This window comes from Melanerpes formicivorus, unplaced genomic scaffold (genome assembly GCF_026170545.1).
Source record: "Melanerpes formicivorus ecotype bairdi unplaced genomic scaffold, bMelFor1.0.p_v2 SCAF_9, whole genome shotgun sequence".
Lineage (NCBI taxonomy): Eukaryota > Metazoa > Chordata > Aves > Piciformes > Picidae > Melanerpes > Melanerpes formicivorus.
This window is the reverse complement of record NW_027142361.1, coordinates 632,300-656,363: the sequence shown is the minus strand read 5'-3', so window position 1 is coordinate 656,363 and position 24,064 is coordinate 632,300. Positions and strand designations below refer to the sequence as shown.

General features: G+C 46.4%; 1 protein-coding gene across 2 annotated transcripts in view; it reads left to right on the top strand.

The window, feature by feature from the left end:
* Positions 1-2,146: 2,146 nt before the first annotated feature.
* LRRC1 (leucine rich repeat containing 1) overlaps positions 2,147-24,064 on the top strand; it is a 227,046-nt gene continuing 205,128 nt past the window's right edge. For both annotated transcript variants that reach the window (XM_068142944.1, XM_068142945.1), the window contains exon 1: positions 2,147-2,705. In XM_068142944.1, coding sequence (XP_067999045.1) covers positions 2,547-2,705 — 159 coding nt within the window. In that variant the 5' untranslated portion in view covers positions 2,147-2,546. The remainder of the gene's footprint in view (positions 2,706-24,064) is intronic.

Below are 24,064 nucleotides of genomic sequence, written 5' to 3'. Positions count from 1 at the left end.
AGACATGTCTGATAGGGATACCCAGACTTAATGTAAATATGTTTGTTAATTATAGTAGTAAGTTTTAAGGTTCTTAGGTATTATTGTACTCATTTTGATTATTGTTAAACTTGTTTATAATTGTATTATGCAAAGTGTTCAAAGAATAACTTCCAAGGCCTTACTTGCACAAAAGAAAAACGGGGGAATTGTTGTCGGACAAGAGGGGACATGGGTCCCAGGAACACCTGTGCAATTCAGGCCTTGAAGAATTCTCTGTTGATAATATACTGGCGGAGTAGGAGATGTGAGAAAGTGCTGATTGCTTGGTATGCTGAAGTCCAGCTGCCCCTGAGATGGGAGGCAAGCAAGATAAGGAGGAGGCGAGATCTGGGAAAGAGAGCAATTAGGCCGGATGGAAGAATTCCACAGAGTTGTGAAAACAATGATGTAACCTTTTAGAGAGCAACCAATAGTATGTTGCCAAGTGGGCATAATTATAGCAAACTGTATATAAGATGTGTCTGATGCTCAATAAAGTGGAATCCGCTGATCAAATTGGTCATTAAAGCGGCCCCCTTCTTGCAGTACCCAGTACCAGAACAAGAGGACACAGTCTCAGGCTGCGCCAGGGGAGGTTCAGGTTGGATGTTAGGAAGAAGTTCTATACAGAAAGAGTGATTGCGCTATGGAATGGGTTGCCCGGGGAGGTGGTGGAGTCGCCGTCATTGAAGGTGTTCAGAAGGAGACTTGACGGGGTGCTTGGTGCCATGGGTTAGCTGTTTGGGTGGGTTGGATTGGTTGATGGGTTGGACACGATGATCTTGAAGGTCTCTTCCAACCTGGTTTGGTTTATTCTAATAAAGGTTTATTCTAATAACCCCCAAAAAACTGGCAGATGACTGCAGTTTCCACAGAAATTAAACAAGTGTAGCTAGCAAGATTGATTAGATGATTTGTGAAAAAACATAAATACATCGCAACTTTATAAGATTAAATATTGTCAGTACTGCGCAGGGATAGAAGAACAGAAATGACTATAATAAATTTCTCTCTCTCCCCTGTTCCTGGAGCTGCATCTAGTTGTAATTATGCAAGAAATTTGCAACATTTCAAGAAGAGCTCTGATGTTGAGCACTTGTTTTCAAAAGTATTTTATGTCACCGTGTAGATTACCAAATTCCTATTATGCAACCAGAGAGATGAGAGCCTCTGAGACTGTTTTGTTGCTGGAGCTCAGCACATTGCCCTGCTTGCAGAGGTACGAGAGGAGGCTGCCAGAGCCCAGAGCTGGTAGACACTAGCAGAGGGCTGCCGGCCTGTGTTTACCTTTGCTGACCCTTCTGACCTTATAATCAGCTCTTTCTGAAAGTGTATTAAAACATATTTAATGGTTTTTCTCTTTTTTTTTTTTTTTTTTTTTTTTTTTTTAAAAGCCTTGAGTATATAGATTTTTATTTTGTTTTAATAAAACCACAGCAATGTAGGTCTGAGAGGAAAAACATCAGGAAGGAGCATGGTACCTGAAGAGTGCATTTCAATGCGTTACTCTGCAGCCAGCCTTGAGTTCTAGTGACTGAAAGTGCGGTGTTCGTAGGTTGGATTTGCACACACTCCGGGAGTCGGGGCTCTTTGCAAGCCTCTCGGGTCAGAAACAGCACGTTGCAAATTAGCTAAAATGAGCGACCCAAATCAGTTCACGGCATTTGCAGTCATTCCAAACCGTGTTACACCGCCTGACCGAAAGCGGACCCCGCATCGCGGCCCGCAGCGATTGCAAACGGCCTGGAGCGGCTGCCCAGCAGCTGCGGATGCTGCGCTCTGGGACCCCTAGCTGCAGTACTCCCCCTGCCCCCGAGGGCTTTACGCTTCCAGCCCGGGGAACCTCGGTGCCGGTACGTCTTTCACCTTGGCAGAAAGTTGTGCAGCCGCCCGCCTCCGGCTGTCCCGGGGAGAGGCGGCGCCAGCATTGCCAGGCTAAGGGGGAGGGGGTTGCGAGTTGCTGGCCACCCCCCCACAAAGGCCGGCGGGCTAGGCCCGGGGCTAGGCCGGGGAGGCAGGGCCCGGCCCCGCTGATGTCAGCCGGGACGGGGAGGGGGGGGGGTGAGGGGGGAGAGAAGGGGAGGGGTAGAAAGTGTGGGGGGGAGAGAAGAGGAGGGGTAGAAAGTGTGGGGGGGAGAGAGGCCGCCCGTGTTCCGGGTCAGGCGCGGGAATGCGAGGCTGTCGCTAGCAGCAGATCTGCGCCCGGCGCCCCGTGATGCTGCTGCGGGGAGGGTAGCGGTCCGCCGAGGAGCAGTAGGGGAGCGCCCCCAGCCCCACGCCGGCTCCCGCCCATTGTTCTCCTGGGGCCGCCGCGCTCGCCCGGGGCCGCTTCCCGCCGCCTGCCGCGGCGTGCTGGATGCAGGTAACCGCCGGCAGCTCGCCGAGACCCGCGCTGCGCGGCGGCGGCGGAGTGGGGCAGCGGTTCCTGCGGCCAGTGGGGAGGAGGGGGCGGCGGTGAGCGGTGGCACCGCCCGCCCCACAGCCCCCAGCGGCACGGCCTGCTCCCCCAACCCCCCGGCGGGGCGATGTTCCACTGCATCCCCTTGTGGCGGTGCAACCGCCATGTGGAGTCCATCGACAAGCGGCACTGCTCGCTGGCCGCTGTGCCCGAGGAGATCTACCGCTACAGCCGCAGCCTGGAGGAGCTCCTGTTGGATGCCAACCAGCTCCGTGAGCTGCCCAAGGTAAGAGGGGACCGAGAGCGGCTGGTCCCAGCCCCGTCGCCGGCCCAGGGCGGGGGTGTGTAGGTGAGCCGCTCTGGCAGGTGCCCGTGGAGCTCCGGCGCTGGCGGGATGAGGCGTCGCCGTGCCCACCCCGGGGCTGTAATGCGGAGCCGCTGGACGCGCGGTGTGCGACCGATGGGGCCGGCAGCCGGTCGTGGTAACGCCAGGAGGCAAAGTGAGAGCCGGGGTCCGGAGTTAGCCTTCAGTAGTTCAGAGTAGTTTAATGGTAAATAAGCTCTTACGAGTAAAGCCTGGAGATCACGTCCTACGGGAGAAAGAGTACTGCTCGGAGGACAGAGGAGTGAGGCCCGGAATCAGAGGATAAGAATGTATGTTGTGGCTAACTCTTATGTCATCAGAATTATGAGAACTTGGAGGGTATTAAACCCTTCCCCCCCTTTTTTGATAGGTGCTCTCCGTACTGAGAAAAACAGGACCCTCTAGTAGGTAACAGAGTTGCTGTTTCTGCTTTCCGCTCCTGGAAACTTCGTCATGCAAAAGACAAATAAGCCTTTTCTTTTTCTTGGTCTAAGTCCCACTCAGATGTCAGCATTTTGCTTCTTTTGTGAAACGCGTAGCTGGGTTTTTGTGCATAATAGTTTTGTTTTTTTTTTTAATTATCGTCAGAGGTGAATTCATTGTCAGTTGAGCGTGTTTTTGAGATGTCGAGGTGGTACCTGCCGGCGTGGTTCACCAGCTGGCACTTGCAGTTTTTGCCAGAGGAACCCCATCAGAGGGATGCCAGCGAGGCACCGTTTGACTCTGCAGATACAGAGTGAGTGGGGGGCATGCTTGATTTTAGAGTTGATGGGCTAGGGGAGTTTTCCAGTGTTGTCTCTTTAAACTTTGGACATCTGAGGAGCCTTTGTGAGTTGCGATTGGTAGAGTTTGTCACTGGAAAGGAGGAAGTGTGATCTGGCAGCTGCACCTTAAAAGTGTGTGAATTGTCAGCTTGGAATCCAAGAAACTGAACTCACTATCCAGAGAAATTTTCAAAAGCACCTTTGTTACTACCTGAATCAAAGTTGGTCTGTTCCTACAAAAAAGTAAACAGTCTTGCTTTTCTTCTTTTTTAAAAAACTTAATTCTCTTGCATAAAACTTTTATTTTTCTTAATTTTTTTTTTTTTTTTACTCTAGGTGATAGGAGTAATCATGGCAGAGAAGTTTTTCTATAGACAGTAGTAAAGAAATTCTGTTGAGATGACGTATTAAATATGGCTTAAAAATAAATAAATCCTAGGAACAGATTTGTGTCTTGTGGTGACTGAGCTCTTTATCCTTCTGAAGTAGAGCAAAACTGGTTTATGTAGCCTCTGTGTGGGTGCTATTTTTACTTCCAGCAGTTTCTGCTAGCTTCTGCTGGTGCTCAGACTAGACTTGGAAGTCCTTCTTTTTGTACTAGGATTTTCTTCTTACTGTTGGCTTTCAGGCTTGTACCTTTCTTATTACAGGGGTATTGAATGTGACTGAAATCCTATTGAGGTGTATGGCTCTATGCTTTTTAAAGATAATAATAAATCCATAACTGACCGATTGCTGGGCACGAATGTAAATGGTGATGTCTGTTATTCATAGTATTACATGGTTTTTATTTCTGTAAATAGAGTACAACTATTGTTCATGGTGTTACATAGTATTTAGTCCTGTACATAGAGTGCAGCTATTCATTGTTCCTTCTCTTCCTTGAACTGTAATATGTGAAACAGCCTTTTTTTGTCCTGTGATGGCTAAAAAGACTGCTTTATCCTATTAATTGCATGTGAGGCCATGTTAAGCAGCCAACTAAAAAGTACCTGAGGGGGTAAAAATGTAACACGGTCATCTTGGCATTGCAGTGGAATCAAGTTAGAAGATTATTTATTTTATTTTGGACCCCATTACAAGAATGTGTAAATATACTGTTGGAATATGTTTGTAGGTTTTTAGCTGGACTGGGAAGAGTCCAATGAAATACAACTGCAGAAGTGTAGTATCTGTCCTGAGTACTTTGTGCCTTGTGAGCAATGCAGGAAGGCATTTTTATTAGGGCTTCCTGCAAGGACTTATGAACTTCCCTTGTCACTTCCTTATTAGTGTTTTCTGATAAATGTATGCCGTCATCTCAGGTAAGTGTTGACTCTGTGGGATTTTCAGGTACAAAAATCTAGCTGCATTCCTGGCTGTGAAACTAATCTATTGAAGATGGGAATACACAGGAGGAATCCTGTTTAACATTTCTAACAGCTAATAGTTTTAAAAGTTCCACTGTAGGGATCTGTCTCAGGAGAATGGTGGAAGGTCTCTCTGTGGAAGATAGCTACAGGGTACACTGTGTAGTGAAGGATGCTTATGATCAGAATATATTTCTGTATGTGTTAACCCTCCTTTGTTCCCCCCCCTCCTTTCTGGAGGCAGCAGGGGGGATCCTGGCGCCACTGAGTCCAGGTAAACAGCCTACCTGGGCGTGGTCTCACCCCTGCAGTACTAGAGGCAGGCTATATGTTTGTTTCCCCGAGTATAGCATATACTCAGGCCACATTTGGTAGCTGGTAGTTCATTGGTTAATGTTTGCGTTGGCAACAGATGCTTATTGGGCCAGTATTCACTGGGGCAAATGGTAAATAGGGGTCGTTTGGCAAATGAGCCCCCCACCTCGCTGTTGGAGCCTGTGTGTGTGTGCGTGCCAGCCAGTGCTTCGGGAGGCCTCGTGGTCCTTTTGCCACCGTCCCAGCTGTGTGCGGTGCCGTGGACAGCACTCCGTGGGATCAACCGCTGCGTGATCCATCGTAGGAGAAAACCTGGTAGACCGTGTGAACCAGCGTTGCTGACCTGCCACTACCCCCCCCCCTCTGAGCGAGGAATTTTGTATCCTGGGAGAGAACAGCAGAGCCACGCGGTGCGGCCACGCGGCCAGCACCATTTCCTGCCTCCTTATTACGGCACATCCGTGCCACGTTGTCTGGATTATAAACATTACTGAGGAAAGACTCCATGAAGTTCTCAGCTTGTGAGTAAGCCAAGCCCTTTGTAGAGCTTCGTTTAGGATAGCGTTTATATTGCTCCGGGTGGAGGGTTGCCGGTCACTGACCAACCCCTCCCCCGCCACTCTCTGACTCAGTTTAGGTTCTAAGTTCTGTGAATCATTTTGGTTTAAATGCCCATACATAACATTCTGTAAAGATAGTTCCACTAACCGAATATTGATACCTGTGAAGGGCGATTGTAAATACCCCGTTACAGAGTTTGTATGTATATAAATAAACTTATTATTTTTCGTTGATGGATCTGCCGTGCATTTCTGAGGGCATATCCACGACATTAATGGCGCAGTGCAAGGGTTATCCGATAAGTGACTATCTCTACAGAATGGGATACGTAATAAAACGATCCGATATGCAATGGGCTATAGAAAACCTGACAAATCCGGATCAAATCACCACGAAATTATCCGAATACGTGGTCGAGCTATGCGCTGATCCAACCGCAATAACCGAGGATAGAGTTACTGCGATCGGGGCTTGCATAATGCGAGCACAAGACGAATTTACAGCATTAGAGGAAAAGATTAAAAAACTTGAGGGAAAAAATAACTTCCTGGAAAGAGAGTTAGGAAAGTCTGAGGCACAAAATGATAAACTTCATAACTTGTTAACGTTGCAAATTAAAGAAAGCAACGCTACTATGAAGGTATTAGCGGGATCAGACAGTGACTCTGTTTCAAGCCTTCCTGGGATCTCCCAACCGCCTAGCCCCGAGCAGCCCCGCGACCACGATGTCGCGCCCAGAGCCAGCTCTCCCGTACAGTCCTTTTACGAATTACCCCCACCGCAGTCTCGCGGAAAGGACAGAAAGGTAGCGAATCCCACCGTAGCGCAAGACTTTAGACCCACGGTCCCCTTGGACCTGCCGAGACTCCGAACACTGCAAAGCCCGAGTCCCGATTCACTCGCTCAGCCCAGCACGTCAGCAGCAGCGCGTGAATTAAATTCACCTGACAATAGTGCTTCGAGAAGCGAAGCCCGGAAAAAATCCCGTAGCTACCGAACGGAGAGAAACCCATCTGACCGGGACGATACGGATTACAGTTCGGAAGATGAACCCATACGGAGGAAAGCCGTGCATTTACGTCCCGTTCTTAAAGAGCAATACACGGACGGCCGCCGTGGCCGAGGGACAACAACTACCTCTGTTCGCCCGTACAGCGGAGCAAAGCTTCGGGACCTGCAGGAGATGTTTGCACGAGAACCGGACGAGTCGGTAACAGACTTTTTGTATCGCGTTATGGAATTGGGTGGGGATACAATTATTTTGGACCGTAATGAAGCAAAAGGCTGTTCATGGGGTCATGAAGTATTTTTGGGCATGGGTCCAGAGGGATACCACTCGTTAACTTCCCGTGTCGCTCACTGGGCTGGAAGTTTAGATCCTATAGATAGAGACGAACCCACCGAAGTGAGGGTTACCAGTTCGGCCGAACTCACTGCCGCGGTTAAAAAGTTGGCGTGCGTTCAAGCAATGTACGATCGCGGGGCATATCCTTCCCCACTAGATGCCCCAATTAACCCAGTGCGACTTAAAATCCTAATCCGTGGTCTGCCGCCGGGTCTGAAAAATGTATGTGATGCCAAAAAGGAGGAAATTGAACGAGTAGTCGAAAGGAATATGGCCTCTACTAATTCCCGGGAACACCAATTAACTTGGGAAGAGCTTCTGATGGCATTATCCCACAAGGGCCGAGACTTGGGCTACTCTGATCATACGCTCATGGCCAAGACTCCCAGCGACAGACACCATACTGGTTTCAAAGGCAACCACGCGGCGACACCGCGGGGGAAAAAGCAGGAAGTGCGCCACACTAAGACATCCCCTACTGCAACTTCTTCGGGTTCAAGCAGCAGCCCGGAGTCAGATCGCCGTCACTCGGGAAGTCCCAGAGGGAGAAATTCCGACCGCTGGAGAGATAAACGGCGTACTTCTAATAGATCATTTTCACCCAGAGAGAAATGGTATCGGCTAGCACTGTCTTTGAATGTACCTGAATCCTTAATAGCGACATTACCAACGAGACTGTTAAAAGGCGTAGTGCTGAGCATACAAAATAAATCTGGCAGCTGGGAAGAGGACGACTACCGAAGTGACCGCCGCGGCAAGGGGAAGAATGAAGCTGGAAGCAGCAGTCCTAAAAGTGTTTCACCCAGCAAGGATGCTAACCCCTTCATACCTCGCCGCCAGAGCCCAGATAAAAAGCCAAAAAACTAGACACAGCGGTGACTGTTCCAGGCCTCACTCATCGCTTTGTTAATACTTGTCAATGGTCTGAGGATCCAGAGCCTTTCATTTTGATTCCCACTGGACCTACTCGAACTGCTGTAAAATTCCTTATTGACACTGGGGCGCAAATCAGTGTTTTGAATGTGCAACAAGCTAAACGCTTGAAGATCCTGCCATCCCGGAAAAGGATTAAGATACAGGGTGTTACAGGAATGCCTCATACGTGCCATTTAGCCAAAACAAGGTTGTGGCTTCCTGGTGACAAGCGGAGTACCCTGGTAGAAGTTGCCCTGAGTCCGTACCCTGAGAACATCCTTGGATTTGATGTTTTAGCTGGCAAACGGTGGCATCTCCCTAACGGTACCCTGTGGTGCTTTGGCTCCTATGGAGTAGGAGCAAAAGGGACTGAAACCGCTCGGGTAGGCACTCTCCAAATTGCTCCACCCTTACCCAAATCAAGTATCACATGTGTTGCACAGTATTCCCTACCAGCAGCAGCCAGACAAGGCATCACTGAGGTGATTGCAGACCTGGAAAAGAGACAAATCATTACCAGGACACACTCACCCTATAACTCACCAGTGTGGCCAGTGCGTAAACCTGATGGACGATGGAGACTCACCATTGACTACAGGAGGCTCAATAGCAACACGCCCCCTCTCACCGCTGCAGTCCCAAGCCTGACATCCATCGTGACAGCAATCCAAGCTGCGTCACATACTTGGATGGCTTCACTGGACATTAAGGACATGTACTTTATGATCCCTCTACGTGAGGAGGATAAACCACAGTTTGCTTTCACATGGCAAGGTTCCCAATACACCTTCAATCGTCTTCCCCAGGGGTACAAGCACTCAGGAACCATTGCACACAACTCCTTAGCAGCACTGTTAGACACCATTGAAGTCCCAAAAGATGTAAGTGTCTACCAGTACATAGATGACATCTTTGTTGGGGGAAACGACGAAGGTAAGGTGGGTTCAGTAGCTGCAGCGATCTGGGACCTTTTGACCAAAAATGGGTTACAGGTTCCACAAGCTAAATGTCAAGGCCCGAGCCAAGAAATTAAATTTCTTGGATCCTGGTGGGTAGCAGGAGCAATATCAGTGCCAGAGGATGCTCTTGAGGCTATTGAAAAGGGCCAACTTCCCAATAACAAAAGGGAGCTTCAGCGGCTCTTGGGTACCTTGGGTTACTGGAGAAAACATATTCCAGGTTTCTCAGTAATTGCTCGTCCCCTCTATGACCTGCTTAAAAAGAGCAGAGTCTGGGACTGGACCCCAAGGCATACTGAAAGCCTAAAGGTTTTGAAGGACGAATTAAAGGCTTACCAGAAATTGGGCCCTTTGCACCCACATGACCCCTTAAGGGCAGAATGGGGCTTCTCTGAACATGCTTCCTACTGTGGGATTTTTCAAAGGGGACCTAAAGGCCCAAACAGAGCCCTTTTATTCTCTTCAACAGCATTCAAAGATGCTGAAAGGAGATACTCTGAATGGGAGAAGGGACTCTTGTCTCTGACCCGAGCTGTCAAAGAGGCAGAGAAGCTGCGCACTACGCAGGATATCGTAGTGCAAGGTCCATTCTCTCTGCTCAAAGCAATCCTCAATGGAACCCCACCACCAGAAGGAATTGCTCAGAAGGCTACCGTAAGAAAATGGTATGCCTATCTGGAAGGGATGGCTCAGCTTATGCCTCTAAGAGAAGGGCCCACAAAAGTATCCAAATTGCAGCAGCCCATCAACCCACATACTATCCCACTGTGCCAGCCCTACAAGCCATCTCCTATTCAGGTAGCACCTGAACTGACTGCCGATGCCAATACTGAGGGAGTGTGGTTCACAGATGCATCTGCCCAAAGGGTAGAATCACAGTGGCATTACAAGGCCGCAGCACTGGAGATTGGCACAGACAGGACTGTCATTGAAGAGGGCGAAGGCAGTGCCCAAGTGGGAGAACTGCGTGCCCTTATGCTAGCGGTGGAAAATGGTGCAGAGACCATATACACTGATTCATATGCTACTTTCAAAGGTGCCACAGAATGGATTTGCCAGTGGGAAGCAAACCAGTGGATAGTTGGCAATACCCCAGTTTGGAGGGCAACCGACTGGCAAAGACTACTAGAGATAAGTCAAGCCAGGACCATCAAAGTAGGATGGGTAAAGGGACACTCCAGGAAGCAAACTCCTGCTGCTACTTGGAATCAACAAGTAGATCACTTAGCAAAAATCAGTGTAGTTGATTGTGAGGGAAAGGAGTGGGAGCGATTGGCTGAGTGGCTACATATTAAAAGAGGTCACTCAGGTAAGTCAGACCTTTACTACGAATGCAGATCCAGGGGGTGGCCAGTTTCTTTGACCACATGCGAAACCATTGTTTCAACCTGCCCTCAGTGCCAGATCAGATTAAAAGCTAACCATCCCGGTCTGGCTCCAGCCCAGCATATCAAGAAAGACAAAGTGCTATGGAGCACATGGCAGATTGATTATGTTGGTCCCCTCCGACCCTCACATGGGAAAAAATACATACTGGTAGGGGTAGAAGTGGTTTCAGGCTTAGTCATGGCCACTGCTACTAGCTCTGCTTCAGGAGCTCAAACCATTGAAACTCTAAAGGATTGGTTCAGCATTCTGCCTATGCCTGAACATATTCAGAGTGATAATGATTCACATTTCACCTCAACCTCAGTCCAAGACTGGGCCCGAGGGGAAGGAGTCAAATGGACATTTCATACTCCATATTATCCCCAGGCAAATGGCATAGTGGAGAGGGCAAATGGCCTCATTAAGAAACATGCAAATGTTTCAAGGAGTAATTGGGATAAACGCCTGCCTTCTGCAGTTTTCATTGTAAACAACCGATGGGGGAATTATGGCAGCCCCAAAGTCAAGGCATTTTGCCCTGCTGACCCAGTTAGGGATGTCAGCCACATGCCAGGGGAGGCAAAGGATGAACACCCACATTCAGTAACACAGATGCAGGTGGGCCAACCAGTGTTAGTGAAACTGCCTTCTATCGGGATTATACCCATGACACTGGCTAAGCCCAGGGGTCTATACGCTTGGGAGGCAACTGACATCAATGGAAAAACTCATCGCATAAGTGCTCGGTGGGTCGTTCCAAATTACTAACTGTCAAGCCCGGCTTTAAACACCGTGGCCAGTTTTGTTTCTCCACAGAATGACAACGGTTCCAGTGGACAGATTATCCTGGAAAGGAAGACCCGTCTCGGGAGTAACAGGGATCCACCGCTGGTCAGGGGGTGGAGACTAGAAAACACTAAGGTCACCAATACTGACCTTAGACTTAAGGAGTTCTATACTGTGTTGTAGCATGCTTTGTTTAGAGTACAGTTGTACACTTCTGAGATATATATATATATGTATGCATGATGTTCTTGTGATGTTTCTATATAATGTTTAATTCATCCTTGGTAGAGTTTAATTATAGAGTAATATTTGCCCACATATACTTGCCCATAAGCAGGGGGTGGAATGTAGTGAAGGATGCTTATGATCAGAATATATTTCTGTATGTGTTAACCCTCCTTTGTTCCCCCCCCTCCTTTCTGGAGGCAGCAGGGGGGATCCTGGCGCCACTGAGTCCAGGTAAACAGCCTACCTGGGCGTGGTCTCACCCCTGCAGTACTAGAGGCAGGCTATATGTTTGTTTCCCCGAGTATAGCATATACTCAGGCCACATTTGGTAGCTGGTAGTTCATTGGTTAATGTTTGCGTTGGCAACAGATGCTTATTGGGCCAGTATTCACTGGGGCAAATGGTAAATAGGGGTCGTTTGGCAAATGAGCCCCCCACCTCGCTGTTGGAGCCTGTGTGTGCGTGCGTGCCAGCCAGTGCTTCGGGAGGCCTCGTGGTCCTTTTGCCACCGTCCCAGCTGTGTGCGGTGCCGTGGACAGCACTCCGTGGGATCAACTGCTGCGTGATCCATCGTAGGAGAAAACCTGGTAGACCGTGTGAACCAGCGTTGCTGACCTGCCATTACCCCCCCCCTCTGAGCGAGGAATTTTGTATCCTGGGAGAGAACAGCAGAGCCACGCGGTGCGGCCACACGGCCAGCACCATTTCCTGCCTCCTTATTACGGCACATCCGTGCCACGTTGTCTGGATTATAAACATTACTGAGGAAAGACTCCATGAAGTTCTCAGCTTGTGAGTAAGCCAAGCCCTTTGTAGAGCTTCGTTTAGGATAGCGTTTATATTGCTCCGGGTGGAGGGTTGCCGGTCACTGACCAACCCCTCCCCCGCCACTCTCTGACTCAGTTTAGGTTCTAAGTTCTGTGAATCATTTTGGTTTAAATGCCCATACATAACATTCTGTAAAGATAGTTCCACTAACCGAATATTGATACCTGTGAAGGGCGATTGTAAATACCCCGTTACAGAGTTTGTATGTATATAAATAAACTTATTATTTTTCGTTGATGGATCTGCCGTGCATTTCTGAGGGCATATCCACGACACACTGTTCATTCCCTTTTACATTAGCAGAGTAGTGTGAATGCAAAGTATTAATGCAAAGTACAGATACAGGTTTAGGGAGGGGGTCCTCCCACTCTACTCTCCCCTGGTGGGACCACACCTGGAATAGGGTATCCAGTTTTGGACTCCCAAGTCAAGAGGGACGGGGCTCTACTGGAGAGAACTATGGGAGAGCTATGAGGATGATGGGGGGACTTGAACATCTCTCCTGTGAAGAAAGACTAAGAGAACTGGAGCTGTTTAGTGAGAAGGCTGAAAGGAGATCTTATTTATGTCTATAAATATCTGAGGGGTGAGTGTCAAGATGAAGGTGGCAGTCTCTTTTTGGTGGTGCCCACTTCTAGGACAGGGAACAATGGGGTTAAGCTGGAACACAGGATGTTCCGCCTCAGTATGAGGAGAAACTTCTTTATGGTAATGGTGATGGAACACTGGAACAGGCTGCCCAGAGAGGTTGTGGAGTCTCCTTCTCTGGAGATTTTCAAAACTCGCCTGGATGCATTCCTGTGCATTCTGCCCTAGGTGATCCTGCTTTGGCAGAGGGTTGGACTTGACAGTCTCTAGAGGTCCCTTCCAACCCCTAACATTATGTGATTATGTAATTGGAAATAAGTACAAAAAGCTGAGGCACAACATATGTCCTGCAGAGAAAACACCAGGGAAATCATTAGGGTGTATAATTAACAAACTGTTAGGTCAGCATAGATCTTAGTAGTTGTTACACCCTTAATCTAGTATAACGCCTTGTATTAATCTTACCTCCATGAAGCTTCTTCTCTATGTGCATAAAAACAGTAACAGAAAGCCAAACTGTTCTGGGGCCCAGTCAGGAGAGTCAGCAAGTCAGGGGAGTCAGCATGTCAGGAGACTTTTTAACTTTCTGTGGCTCATGTGAGTTTCCTGTACTTGATGGGAGTCCTGAAGTTTGCAGTGATGTGTGCTGAATCCTGGTGAATCATCTGTATAGCATTGATAAGGTGTGTTGCTGAGATGGATTGTGATCCTCATTAGGAAATTACTCCTCTAAAGGTTCACCTTGAAACAGTGGGGAAGAATCTCTCTGTAGACTGTGGCTTGAAGCAGAAGTTGCCAAAATTGGATGGCCAAGGAAAACCCCAACTCTGCTTCCCTCCTCTTCATTCCACATACTGGTAGTTTGGACCTTATCTCCTCAGTGTGGGCAAGTGTGGTCTTAAGTGGCTTTTACAGCAGGTAGGAACACTTGCAATATTGCAATGAAACCAGGTAGAGTTCTCTTTCCTGCTTTGCCATGCAGCAAGTCTGAGACAATGATAATGACTTTATCTTTAGATGTCTGCTTTCCTTTCACTTTCACATTTTTTTTCATTCCTTCAGATGTAAAGCTTTGTGTGGCATGTTGAAATATGTGGACTTGCTGCATTTCACTCCAAGTTGTTGGGGCAGTTTGTGTTGGATGCACACACTTCCTCCCTTCTCTCCCTTTTCTTCCTGCCCCCATTTCTATTATGTAGCAAAATTGTTGGTTGGTTAGTTTACTCAAATACACCAGTAAAAGAATACACTCTACACCCTAAACCCTCCATTTTGAGGTACAGAAATAGTTATAGGCTTTGCTTAGTCTGCAGTTTTTTGCTAGCATACTTAAATCCTCTTTTATACATAAGACAGTAGAGCATGGCATATTTTTTTTTTTAGTGTGTTAGTGAGGAAAACCCCATCAGAACAAATTCATGCAAAAATCCCTTCAAAAGACAGAAAACAACTTAAAAATTGCTGTAGAGTCTTTAGTGGGAAAAGATCAGCAGAAGGGCTCAGCTGTACTGCTTCATTATGTTACAAAAGTCATCTGAAGTATCTTGAGGAGACAGAATAATTTTGGTTCAGTTATTCTAAGAAATGCACTTAAATTATTTAAAAATAGTTACTTTGTTGTTGTTGTGTTGGCTGGCCAAAATGTGTGGTAGAATTCCTCACCTCTTTCTACAGGCAGAGGAGCAGGAAGATTTCATTTGGAAAACACCTGGTAAGAAATGCCCAAAAAACAGAGGGCGATGTTTTTGGCCCCATTATTTCCACTCCTTCCTTTGTTTGTTCTCTTGTACATTTATATATCTGGCCCAGGAACAGAACTCGAGTTTTCTGACTTTTTTTTGTTTGCTTTTTGGTTCCCCTCCCACAAGCTATACCTGTCAGCCTCTCAGGAATGCAAGTTTGCAAGATGATAATTTGTATTTCTACAGTAACTTACATTTTTTTTTTTTTTAATATGATCTTGCCACTGCACAGGGATCCTTTTGGTTTCCCATGGCAGTAAACTGATTCTTCCCCAGGTCTTGTTAATTTCTCTCCTGGATCCCTTTATCCCTTCTTCCCTCCCTGCCTCTTCAGTTAGGTGATGGAGAACATGTGCTTGTGTTGACAGCGAGTTTTCTCCACTGTTACCACTGGTGTCCCAGACTCCTTGCCCTGCATGTTCATATTTTTCCATCCTCCTGCATCCTCAGTGTCCCAGGATCTTGCTTACTTCCTCTGACCTAAACAGCTCTGTCTACCTTGTGCTTCTGATTCTTTGCTTTCTCTCCTACCCTTTCTGTGCTGGATTCTTGACTGCACTTGCAAATAGACTTTTGTTTTGTTTGTTTTCTTTGCGCTTTGTTCCTTTCCCTTCCTTTCTATTGCCTCCCAGGCTCCCTCTTTTGCTCTTCCTGCAGGATAAGCTAGCCTGGTGGGATATGCTGGAGGAGCAGGCTGTGTACTATTAAGCTGCTGGTGGTTTTCCACAATATTGAGGTCTTCCAAGCCTTTGCTGGCAGATGTGGCTCTTTTCCCACAGAACAGCAATTTCTAGCTGTCAGCATGCTTCTCAGCACTAATGCTTTGCAATACAAATTAAGGAGCTGCACCAGTTGGTCTCAAGAGGAAGGGCTTTGTGTAGGGCCAGTGGTAGAGTGTGGCTCTTAACTTGCTTAAATAATTCCTCCTTCTGTTCTGAATCCTAAGTGCCTTCTGACGAACATTTGGTGTATCTGACTTGACTGGGAAAAAACCATAGTATGTGGTCACCAGTGTGCATAGAGTAACATAAAAATGCACTTTGAGGGTGTGGGATTTTTTGTGTGTGTATTGTGGTTGGTTTTTTTGTTTTTGTTTTTGTTTGGATTTTTTTTTTCCCCTAAAGCTGGACCGTTTTTATTGTTCTTAGGAGTATAAACTTGAAAGCTTTTCAGCTCAGGCTGTAATGTGTAGTATATTATTTGCTACACTTCAAAAACTATACTTCATTGAAGAGTAGGCTTGCTGACAAATTGCTTTGATAGAAGAAAATAACATATTCTGCATGATGCATTTCAATAGCTTCTGTAATGAAAAACATCAGATAAAATGCTTTCAATTCCATAGATCAGCCTGTAGCTGATGAAATGTTTCTTACTCCTGTACATTAGAATTCAAGTGTCAATATCTCCTGTCAACAAATTCCCTGTGCGTGGAATTTGCTGTACAAAACTGGATCTCTGAGTATTTCCCCCTTCCCCCCCTCCCACTGGTAACAAAATAGAAATATGTTAGGAGCCTTTGAATGCAGTGTTATATTCTGGCTTTTATATTCAATCACTAGCATTCTTTATATTGTTGGGTGGTGGAAATAATTTGTAACTCTTGTTTTGCTGCTGTTTTGTCTTGCTGCTACTTGGTTGTTTTACTCAAAGGATAAAGACTATTTTCCCATGAGACTTGTTGCAGATGTTGTTTATGCGAGTACTCCAATGGCAAAAAAAAAAAAAAAGAATTCAAAATTTTATGTATGCCCTTAGTTTAGCTGAGTCTGCTGAACTCTTCTTTTGGGAATGATTTTCATATAGTGTTTGTAAATCCAATCTGATGCAACTCTGAATTAACTTCTCTGTTGGATTTTACAGATTGTATCTGTCATCTGTAATTTTTCTTCTAGGTGTTATATATTAAACCTTTTCTGTAAAGTTATGACTCCTGTAGAGTTAAGACTCCTTCCCCAGGAGACCTGGTTAAACCATGACCGCCTCCTATGCTCCAGTTCCTGTGTTAAAGAAGCTGATGGTGTGCTGTGGCTTGGCATTTAGATTAGGCAGCGTCTGTATCTCTTCATTATACGTGGTGTTGAAATCCAGGGTGCTGTTATCAACCCAAAATATTGTGAAAGCTGCTTCAGGAAAAAGACCTCTGTTCCTGCCATACCACACCTATTTCTCAGGAAAAAACAAAAACACTTTTAGAGTAGATTTCAGTGTTCTACTGTAGTTTCTCCCATTATGCAACACTTACTTGATCGGTGGCCAGTAATCTGCTGTGGAAAGAGATAATATCATACTGTACATCTCTTTTAAATTGTGTTTGTGGGTTGCAACTATCCCTTTTTAAGATGCAAACATCTAGAAGCTTTATTTCCTGGTTTTTTTTTTGGGTTTTTTTGTTTTGTTTTGTTCCCCCCCAAATTTACAGATACTAGGATATCTCACATGACTGGAGTGCTGCAATGAGTAAATACAGGCTCTTTATCAAGGGCAGGCCAGGAAGGCAAGGCCAGGGAGTTGTTTTTTTGTGAGAGCAGCAGGGATATGTGAAGCTTTGCCTTGGGATGGATGATGGGTCAACTGAGAGCAGGTTGGGATTAGCAGGTAACTTTGCTTTGGGTGTCTGCTTGAGACTGCCTGGTGAGGAAGAAGTAGTAGATGATGTCTTTTTCAGACAACTGGAAGAAGTCTCACATTAGTAGGCTTGGGTCCTCATGTAGGTCTTGAGCCACCCTAACATTTGCTGGAAGGACAACACAGTGGGACATAAGCAACCCAGGAGTTATCTGGAGTGCACTGATGACTTCCTAGCACAAGTGATCAAGGAGTCAATGAACAGAGGTGCTTTGTTGGACCTCATAGCAAGAAGAGACTGGTTAAAATCACAGGAACATTCAGGTTGGAAAAGACCCTCAGGATCACCAAGTCCAACCGATAATCCTACTCTACAAGGTTCACCCCTAAACCATATCCCCAAGCACTAGGTCTGGATGACCTTTAAACACATCCAGGGTGGGTGACTCAACCACCTCCCTGGGCAGCACATTCTGTGAAAATTTTTTTTCCTCACAACCACTCTAAAAATCCCAGAGCACCTGAGCTCTGTTGGAGTCTCCTCCCACCCCAGGTGTGGCCACTTTGCCCTCCCTGCCCACTCTTCTTTTAAATACCCTCCAGGAAAGGCAGAAGCCCCAATCTGAGCCCATCTGGGCTGAGGGATTCTCCTTTCATCACTGGTGAGTCCTCCATGGTGTGCACTGGGTGATGGTGACCAAATAAAGGCTGGGGGGCCTAGTGGCCCCCTGGTTAGGTAGGGCAATGATTGATGACTACTCCAATATCATCCACGGGTGCTGGCTGGGCCTTGCTCGGGCTGAGCTCCTTTGTGTGGTGTCTTGGATAGTTAAGATCAGGACTGCAGTGGCTGCAGAGTACATGGTCACCATGTCTACAGTGACCATGGGATGCTGTAGTTCAGGATCCTGATAGGAATGAAAAGGGCAAAAAGCAGCATCACAGTCCTGGACTCTGGCAGGGGAGGTTTAGACTCGAGGTGAGGAGAAAGTTCTTCACGAAGCGAGTCGTTTGTTATTGGAATGGGCTGCCCAGGGAGGTGGTGGAGTCACCATCCTTGGAGGTGTTCAAGAGGAGATTGGACATGGCACTTGGTGCCATGGTCTAGTGTGGTGGTTTAGGCTGGGTGCTGGCCTGGATGCCACTGCATAGACCACACCTGGGAGGTCCCAAGGGGTGGGCCCAGCCCAGGGGGTGGTCACAGGCAGGTATTCCAATCCCATAATGCCCTGCTCCCCTATAAAATGCCCATGCGGGGTCTTCACTTCCTCTTTCGTCCCCAGCTGCAGCCTAGGTAAAATGGCGTGAGCTGCCTCCCTTGGGCCTGCCCAGGCCCGAGGCTGGGTTGGGGGGGAGGAAAGAGCCCTGGGGGGTTTGGGTGTACCCCCCAGGTGGGGATGGGATGTTCTTGGGCATGTTCTGGGATCTCTCTCTTTGTCATGGTGCTTGTGGTTCTCTGTAAAGCTTTCATTGTTGTTTGATTTTAAATTGTTTTTCTATTTAAACTTTCCATCGCTTTTGCAATCCCTTTGTCTGAGTATTTATTTTTGCTAGTGGTGGGGAAGGGGGCTGCCTCAACCCAGCACATTCTTGGTAGTAGAGGATGGTTTCAGTGGGCAGGGGGTCTGCCCCCAACCCCTTTACACAACCTTAGTTATACTGTGATATTTAGGAATCTTTATGGATGTTTATGCTGCCATTCATAGAGACACTTATTGACTGGAGAAATGGAAGGAGAGGAATCTCATGAAGCTCAGTAAAGAGAAATACAAATCCCTGCGTGCACTTGGAGGTATCAACCCATTCTCAAGTACAGGATGGAGGCTAACCCTCTGAAAAACAGTTTTCCAGTAAAAGGCCCTGTGTGACTTGGTGGAAAAGGTGACTATGAACCAGTGATGCTCCCTCAGGGAAAAGATTGCCAAAGGTATCTGGACCTGCATTAGGAAGAGCATTGCCAGGTGATCCTTCTCCTCTGTCTAGCATTGGAGGAAGTGCCTGGAGTGCTGTGTCCAGTGCTGGACTGCTTAGAAGAAGAGAGTCATGAGCATATTGAACAAAGTCCTGCAAAGGGCCACAAAGACTGTTAAAGGCTTGGTGCATTTGTTATGAGAAGAGGCTGGAAGAGTTAGACTTTTTTAGAAGAAAAAAGGCTCATGGAATCTTACAGGTGTGTATAACTACCTGATGAGAGATATAAAGAAGACAGAACAAAACTCTTCTCAGATTTCCCTGTTAGCACCCCTGGGATTGTTGAAAAGAATTTGAAGTCTGCTTGTTTTAAAATAGCTTCTAATGGCAGGGCTTTTTCATGGTCACCACAAGTTCTGATTCTTGGCCTCAATTGGAAGTAACTAGGTGGTTATGTTTTAATACTTGTAACTTTTTTCTTTTTTTTTTTTTTTTTTTCTCATAATGGGTGTATTTTTGTAGTAAATTGGTAGCATCCTCTTTCTTGTGTCATATACACAGATAAGACAAGGTTTGTGGGTGGGGATTGTACATCTGTAGCTGTAGAATAAATTTTATGATTATACATAGAGTTGTTTTTCTAATTATATTAGTTGGCTTAAAAAAAGATGTTTCCTCTTGCCAACAGTCTTGTATACTGGAAAAATGGATGCTAGAAATTCAGTAGTGAGATTGAATGTGAGGGGTTTTTTGTTGTTATTTGTTCATTTGCTTCTCCAAATGGCAAATGCATTTAACTGCAATGAATCCATATTTTGTTGCAGCAGATGTTTTCTGGCCTCTGTTAAAGGCAGAGATAATCCCTCCCATTGCTGTACGCTAATAGCTGTGACATCAAGGGCTTTTTAACCTTTGATGCTTCTACTTAATTGACATAAAAAAGAAAGTAAATCCTTGCCTGCCAGGAAGCAGCATGAAGCAGCAACCTGTTCAATGCAGTGCTTGGTAGAGTGGTTTTAGAGAGTGGAGAGTCCTTTGTTGGTGGGTGTTTTTTGTTGGGGGGTGTGTGTGTGTTTTTCATGGATGGTAACAATTGAGATAAGGACCTGCAGTTGGCCTGTTGTTGACTCTAGTTCAGAAAATGGTATATGCTTTGAAAATGGCAACCAGAACCATGGTGGGTAGATGTTGAATCACAGATTCAGCAAGCATCTGTTAAAATTTCTGCTCTGTCTCCTGTAAACCCTTTCTCCAGAGCCCTTCTGCCTGGCTGATCCTTCATATTGGGCTTCAAAGCATCCATTAAAGAGGGAGATAGCAGTTGCAACAACTGGTTCTGTTTTGGGCACATGCCCATGAACTGTGAAATCTAGTATTTATTTTTTTTTAGTTTTGTATGGATTTCTACTTGAATGTCTGCCTCTATCCTGTCTTCCACTAGTAGTCATGGTGCTAAAGTTGGTGCTAAGATGCTTCATGAAACGAAATACAGCTTCAACATATTCTGCAAAGGTGGTTTCAGCTTGAGAAACAATCCTTCACCATTGCACAAATCTGTATCAGTTTTGATTGTGCCATGGAACCTGTGAAGACAGACCTCAATTGTATGGAGCAGTTGTCTATGTGCTGGCTTGCTACTGCAGTTCATCACAAGATGCTGCTGTATCTCCTCATGCCTTGAGTGCAGATCTATAAGTTGCTTCCAGTAGTACTTTGATGTAGAGTCATCAACTGCCTGATGGCTGCTGGGGTGCATTGTGAATTAGTCCCTGCCTTCAGAAATAATTTCCGTATCTTAGTGTTTTAGTTAAAATTAAAGTGTTTGGCCCAAAGGATCACATGGGATTCATATCTGTGAAACCAAGTTGCTCTCTACTCACAGGTGAGAAGGTGGAATGACTTGAGTTCTTGCTGCTGATAGCAGGCTTTATGGGATATGCCAAGCTGATAATGCCCATACTAGATTTCACTAGACTCTACTGGGACCTCATTACATATTTAATGAATCCACAACAGCATCCAGCTTCCTCAGCATTTCACTGTGCAACTACTTAGGATATACATCTAGAGGAAGGTGTCCACTTTCAGTGCTTTTGCTGATTGTCCTGAATTGTTCTGCTTGTGCTACTGGTGGGTTTCATTAGGATGAATTTTAAGATGATGAGATAGAGGACTGCATCCTAGAAAGAGGAGCCTTATAAGTTGTGGTTTTTGACTGGGTGTTTTTTGCAGCTTGAGTGGAGGGGACAGGGTGTGTTACACATTGTTGTGTCAGCATGGCCACAATTCTTGTCAACTCTATGCTGTATGTCTGCTGGCTGACTTTGGAGTAGAAGTGATGGCTGAAATCCCATTGTCTAGTTAGGGTAGGGCATGGAAGTGTCCTGTCCTCTTGGAGTCTTCATCATTGAGTGTCCCCTATGGATGGTCTTCCAAAGAATTGACTGTTGCTGACTTTTGTAAAAGGAGGTGGAGAAGGAATGAGGATTGTTGTCGGGCAAGAGGGGACATGGGTCCCAGGAACACCTGTGCAATTCAGGCCTTGAAGAATTCTCTGTTGATGATATAGTGGCAGAGTGGGAGATGTGAGAAAGTGCTGATTGCTTGGTATGCTGAAACCCAGCTGCCCCTGAGATGGGAGGCAAGCAAGATAAGGAGGAGGCGAGATCTGGGAAAGAGAGCAATTAGGCCGGATGGAAGAATTCCACAGAGTTGTGAAAACAATGATGTAACCTTTTAGAGAGCAACCAATAGTATGTTGCCAAGTGGGCATAATTATAGCAAACTGTATATAAGATGTGTCTGATGCTCAATAAAGTGGAATCCGCTGATCAAATTGGTCGTTAAAGCGGCCCCCTTCTTGCAGTAAGTGGCGCTCGAACACGGGACCCTAATGAAGACAAACGTTAGGGTTTAAGAAGTTCTTCGGGACGTTGGGAGATTCGCAGTAAGCCGGGAGGCAAGAAGGCGGCCAGCCCGGGATAGCAGTACCGGAGGCTGCAAGAAAAGGGAAGACAGCCTTGAAGCCGAAGACGCTGTAGAGCCGGAAACTGCTTAAACGAGGTCTGTGCGCACAGGTATTAACGTTTAAATACGGACATGGATAGGCAGGCAGCGTATGATTTATTTATATGCTTTTTAGAAAAGCGACAGTGTAAGTTAAATTTTACAAAGGAGTTGGTGCCGCTGTTAAGCTATGCAGAAGAGTTAGGATATTTTAAGGACCCAAATGAGGTGTTTGAAAGATTGCAGTGGAAAAAGTTTGGACAGGACTTGTGGCTGCATGGCTTAGATGATGAAAAACGAGCAAAGGAGTGTGGAAAATGGTGGAAGATGGTTATGACAGCACTGGATCAGCATCGTGCTGAGCAAATGGCAGCTTATCAAGCCAGGGTACGATTAGATTATACGGACCCAAATGGAGCAAGTGTTACACATGCTGGGTTGCCTTTGTCAGAAGAGGTTCAGGATTATTTAAGAAAGGAGAAGGCTGCGTGTGTAAAAGGACTAGGTGGCAGAGTCGAATTACAATCTGTAACACAGGACTCTGGTGAGGAGCCTTCCCCGTATCTTTTAGCTGAGCAAATTGTACAGGACAAGAAAGTAGGTGAGGGAGAGGAGACAAACAGGGCGGTAGATCCTGGAGGTGGCGTTAAAGATCATGCAAGAAAGCACACAGAGTATTGGCGAAAGGTTGCAGAACACTTAAATGCCGAAGGAGATCAGGAAGGGCTTAGCCAGCTGGCTGCTTCACATCAAGCTTTTCCAGTAATGTATACACAGGTCCCTGGGGAGCAAAATGTTGTTCAGGCTGATGCAACTCAATTGCCATGGAAATTGTTATCTCAATTAAGACAGACTGCAAGTCAATTTGGGGTTCAATCTGAACCAGCTAGACAGATGATTGATTTTATTTACGTGAACTATAATATGTTACCTAGAGATTCTTATAATGTTATGAAGCTGATCCTAACAGCATCTCAATTTATGACATTTTTGAATGAGTGGGAACACCTAGCTAGACAATCAGCTGGAGTACAAAGACAGCAAAATGATCCACTATTTGGTGTAACAGTAGATCAGTTGTGTGGAACGGGACAGTATGAGAGACCAGAGTTACAGGCACTTTTACAGCTGCCTGTTTTGCAAGCATCAGCCCAGATAGTAAGGAGGGCTTTTGACAAGCAGAAGGATGGAAATGCAAATCCTCACTATATGGGAATTAAGCAAGGTGGACAGGAACCTCTTGGTGAATTTGTGGATAAGTTGCTTGCCGCACTTAGAGCAGCAAGCGTAGGAGAAGGTATTCGAGAGGCAATTTTAAGGCAGTGTTTAATGCAGAATGGGAACCAGCAGACGCAGCAGCTTATTACATCAGCAGATCCTAGATGGACGGTAGCCGAATTGTTGCAGAGGGCTGAGGACTTGCCAAGCAATCCGATGGCCATGCTGACGGAGGTGATTGATAAGGGATTACAAATACAGGCTGAGGTGTTGTCAATGACAATGACAAAACAGCTTGAGCATAGTCAACAGGTTATGGCAGCCTTAGTACCTTTGCGCACAGACTCGAAAGGGCAAGGCCGACCCTATAAGCAGTCATCAGACGAAATACAGTGTCATCGAAAAGTGTAAGGCGGAGATATCGTCTAAAGTAATGCCTGGACTTTTGGCCCATAGATCCGCTTTAGGGCATTTCCCTAGCGGAGATAGTTATTTTGATGAAGCTTGTTGGAGAGAATACAGGAACAAGCTGTGGGACTTGGTTATAGATGGTGTTAAAACTGCTATAAAGCTGCAAAAGTCGTGGCGAGAATGCATGAACTGTGTTAAAACCTACGAACTGAAACAGCGAATGGCTGCTGCAGTTAGAGCAACTTTGTCAGGACGAGATGCAGCGCCAGGTGTATCTGAGTTGCAGCTGAAAGATGTGTCTGAGATCTATCGACCGATCGACCGGGGCCGCCCCCGATACATCTTGCGGCGACCACACCGCGTTTACCAGCCGTCGCCACTGCCGTTTGCACACAGCGGGGAACCTTCCTCTGACATCG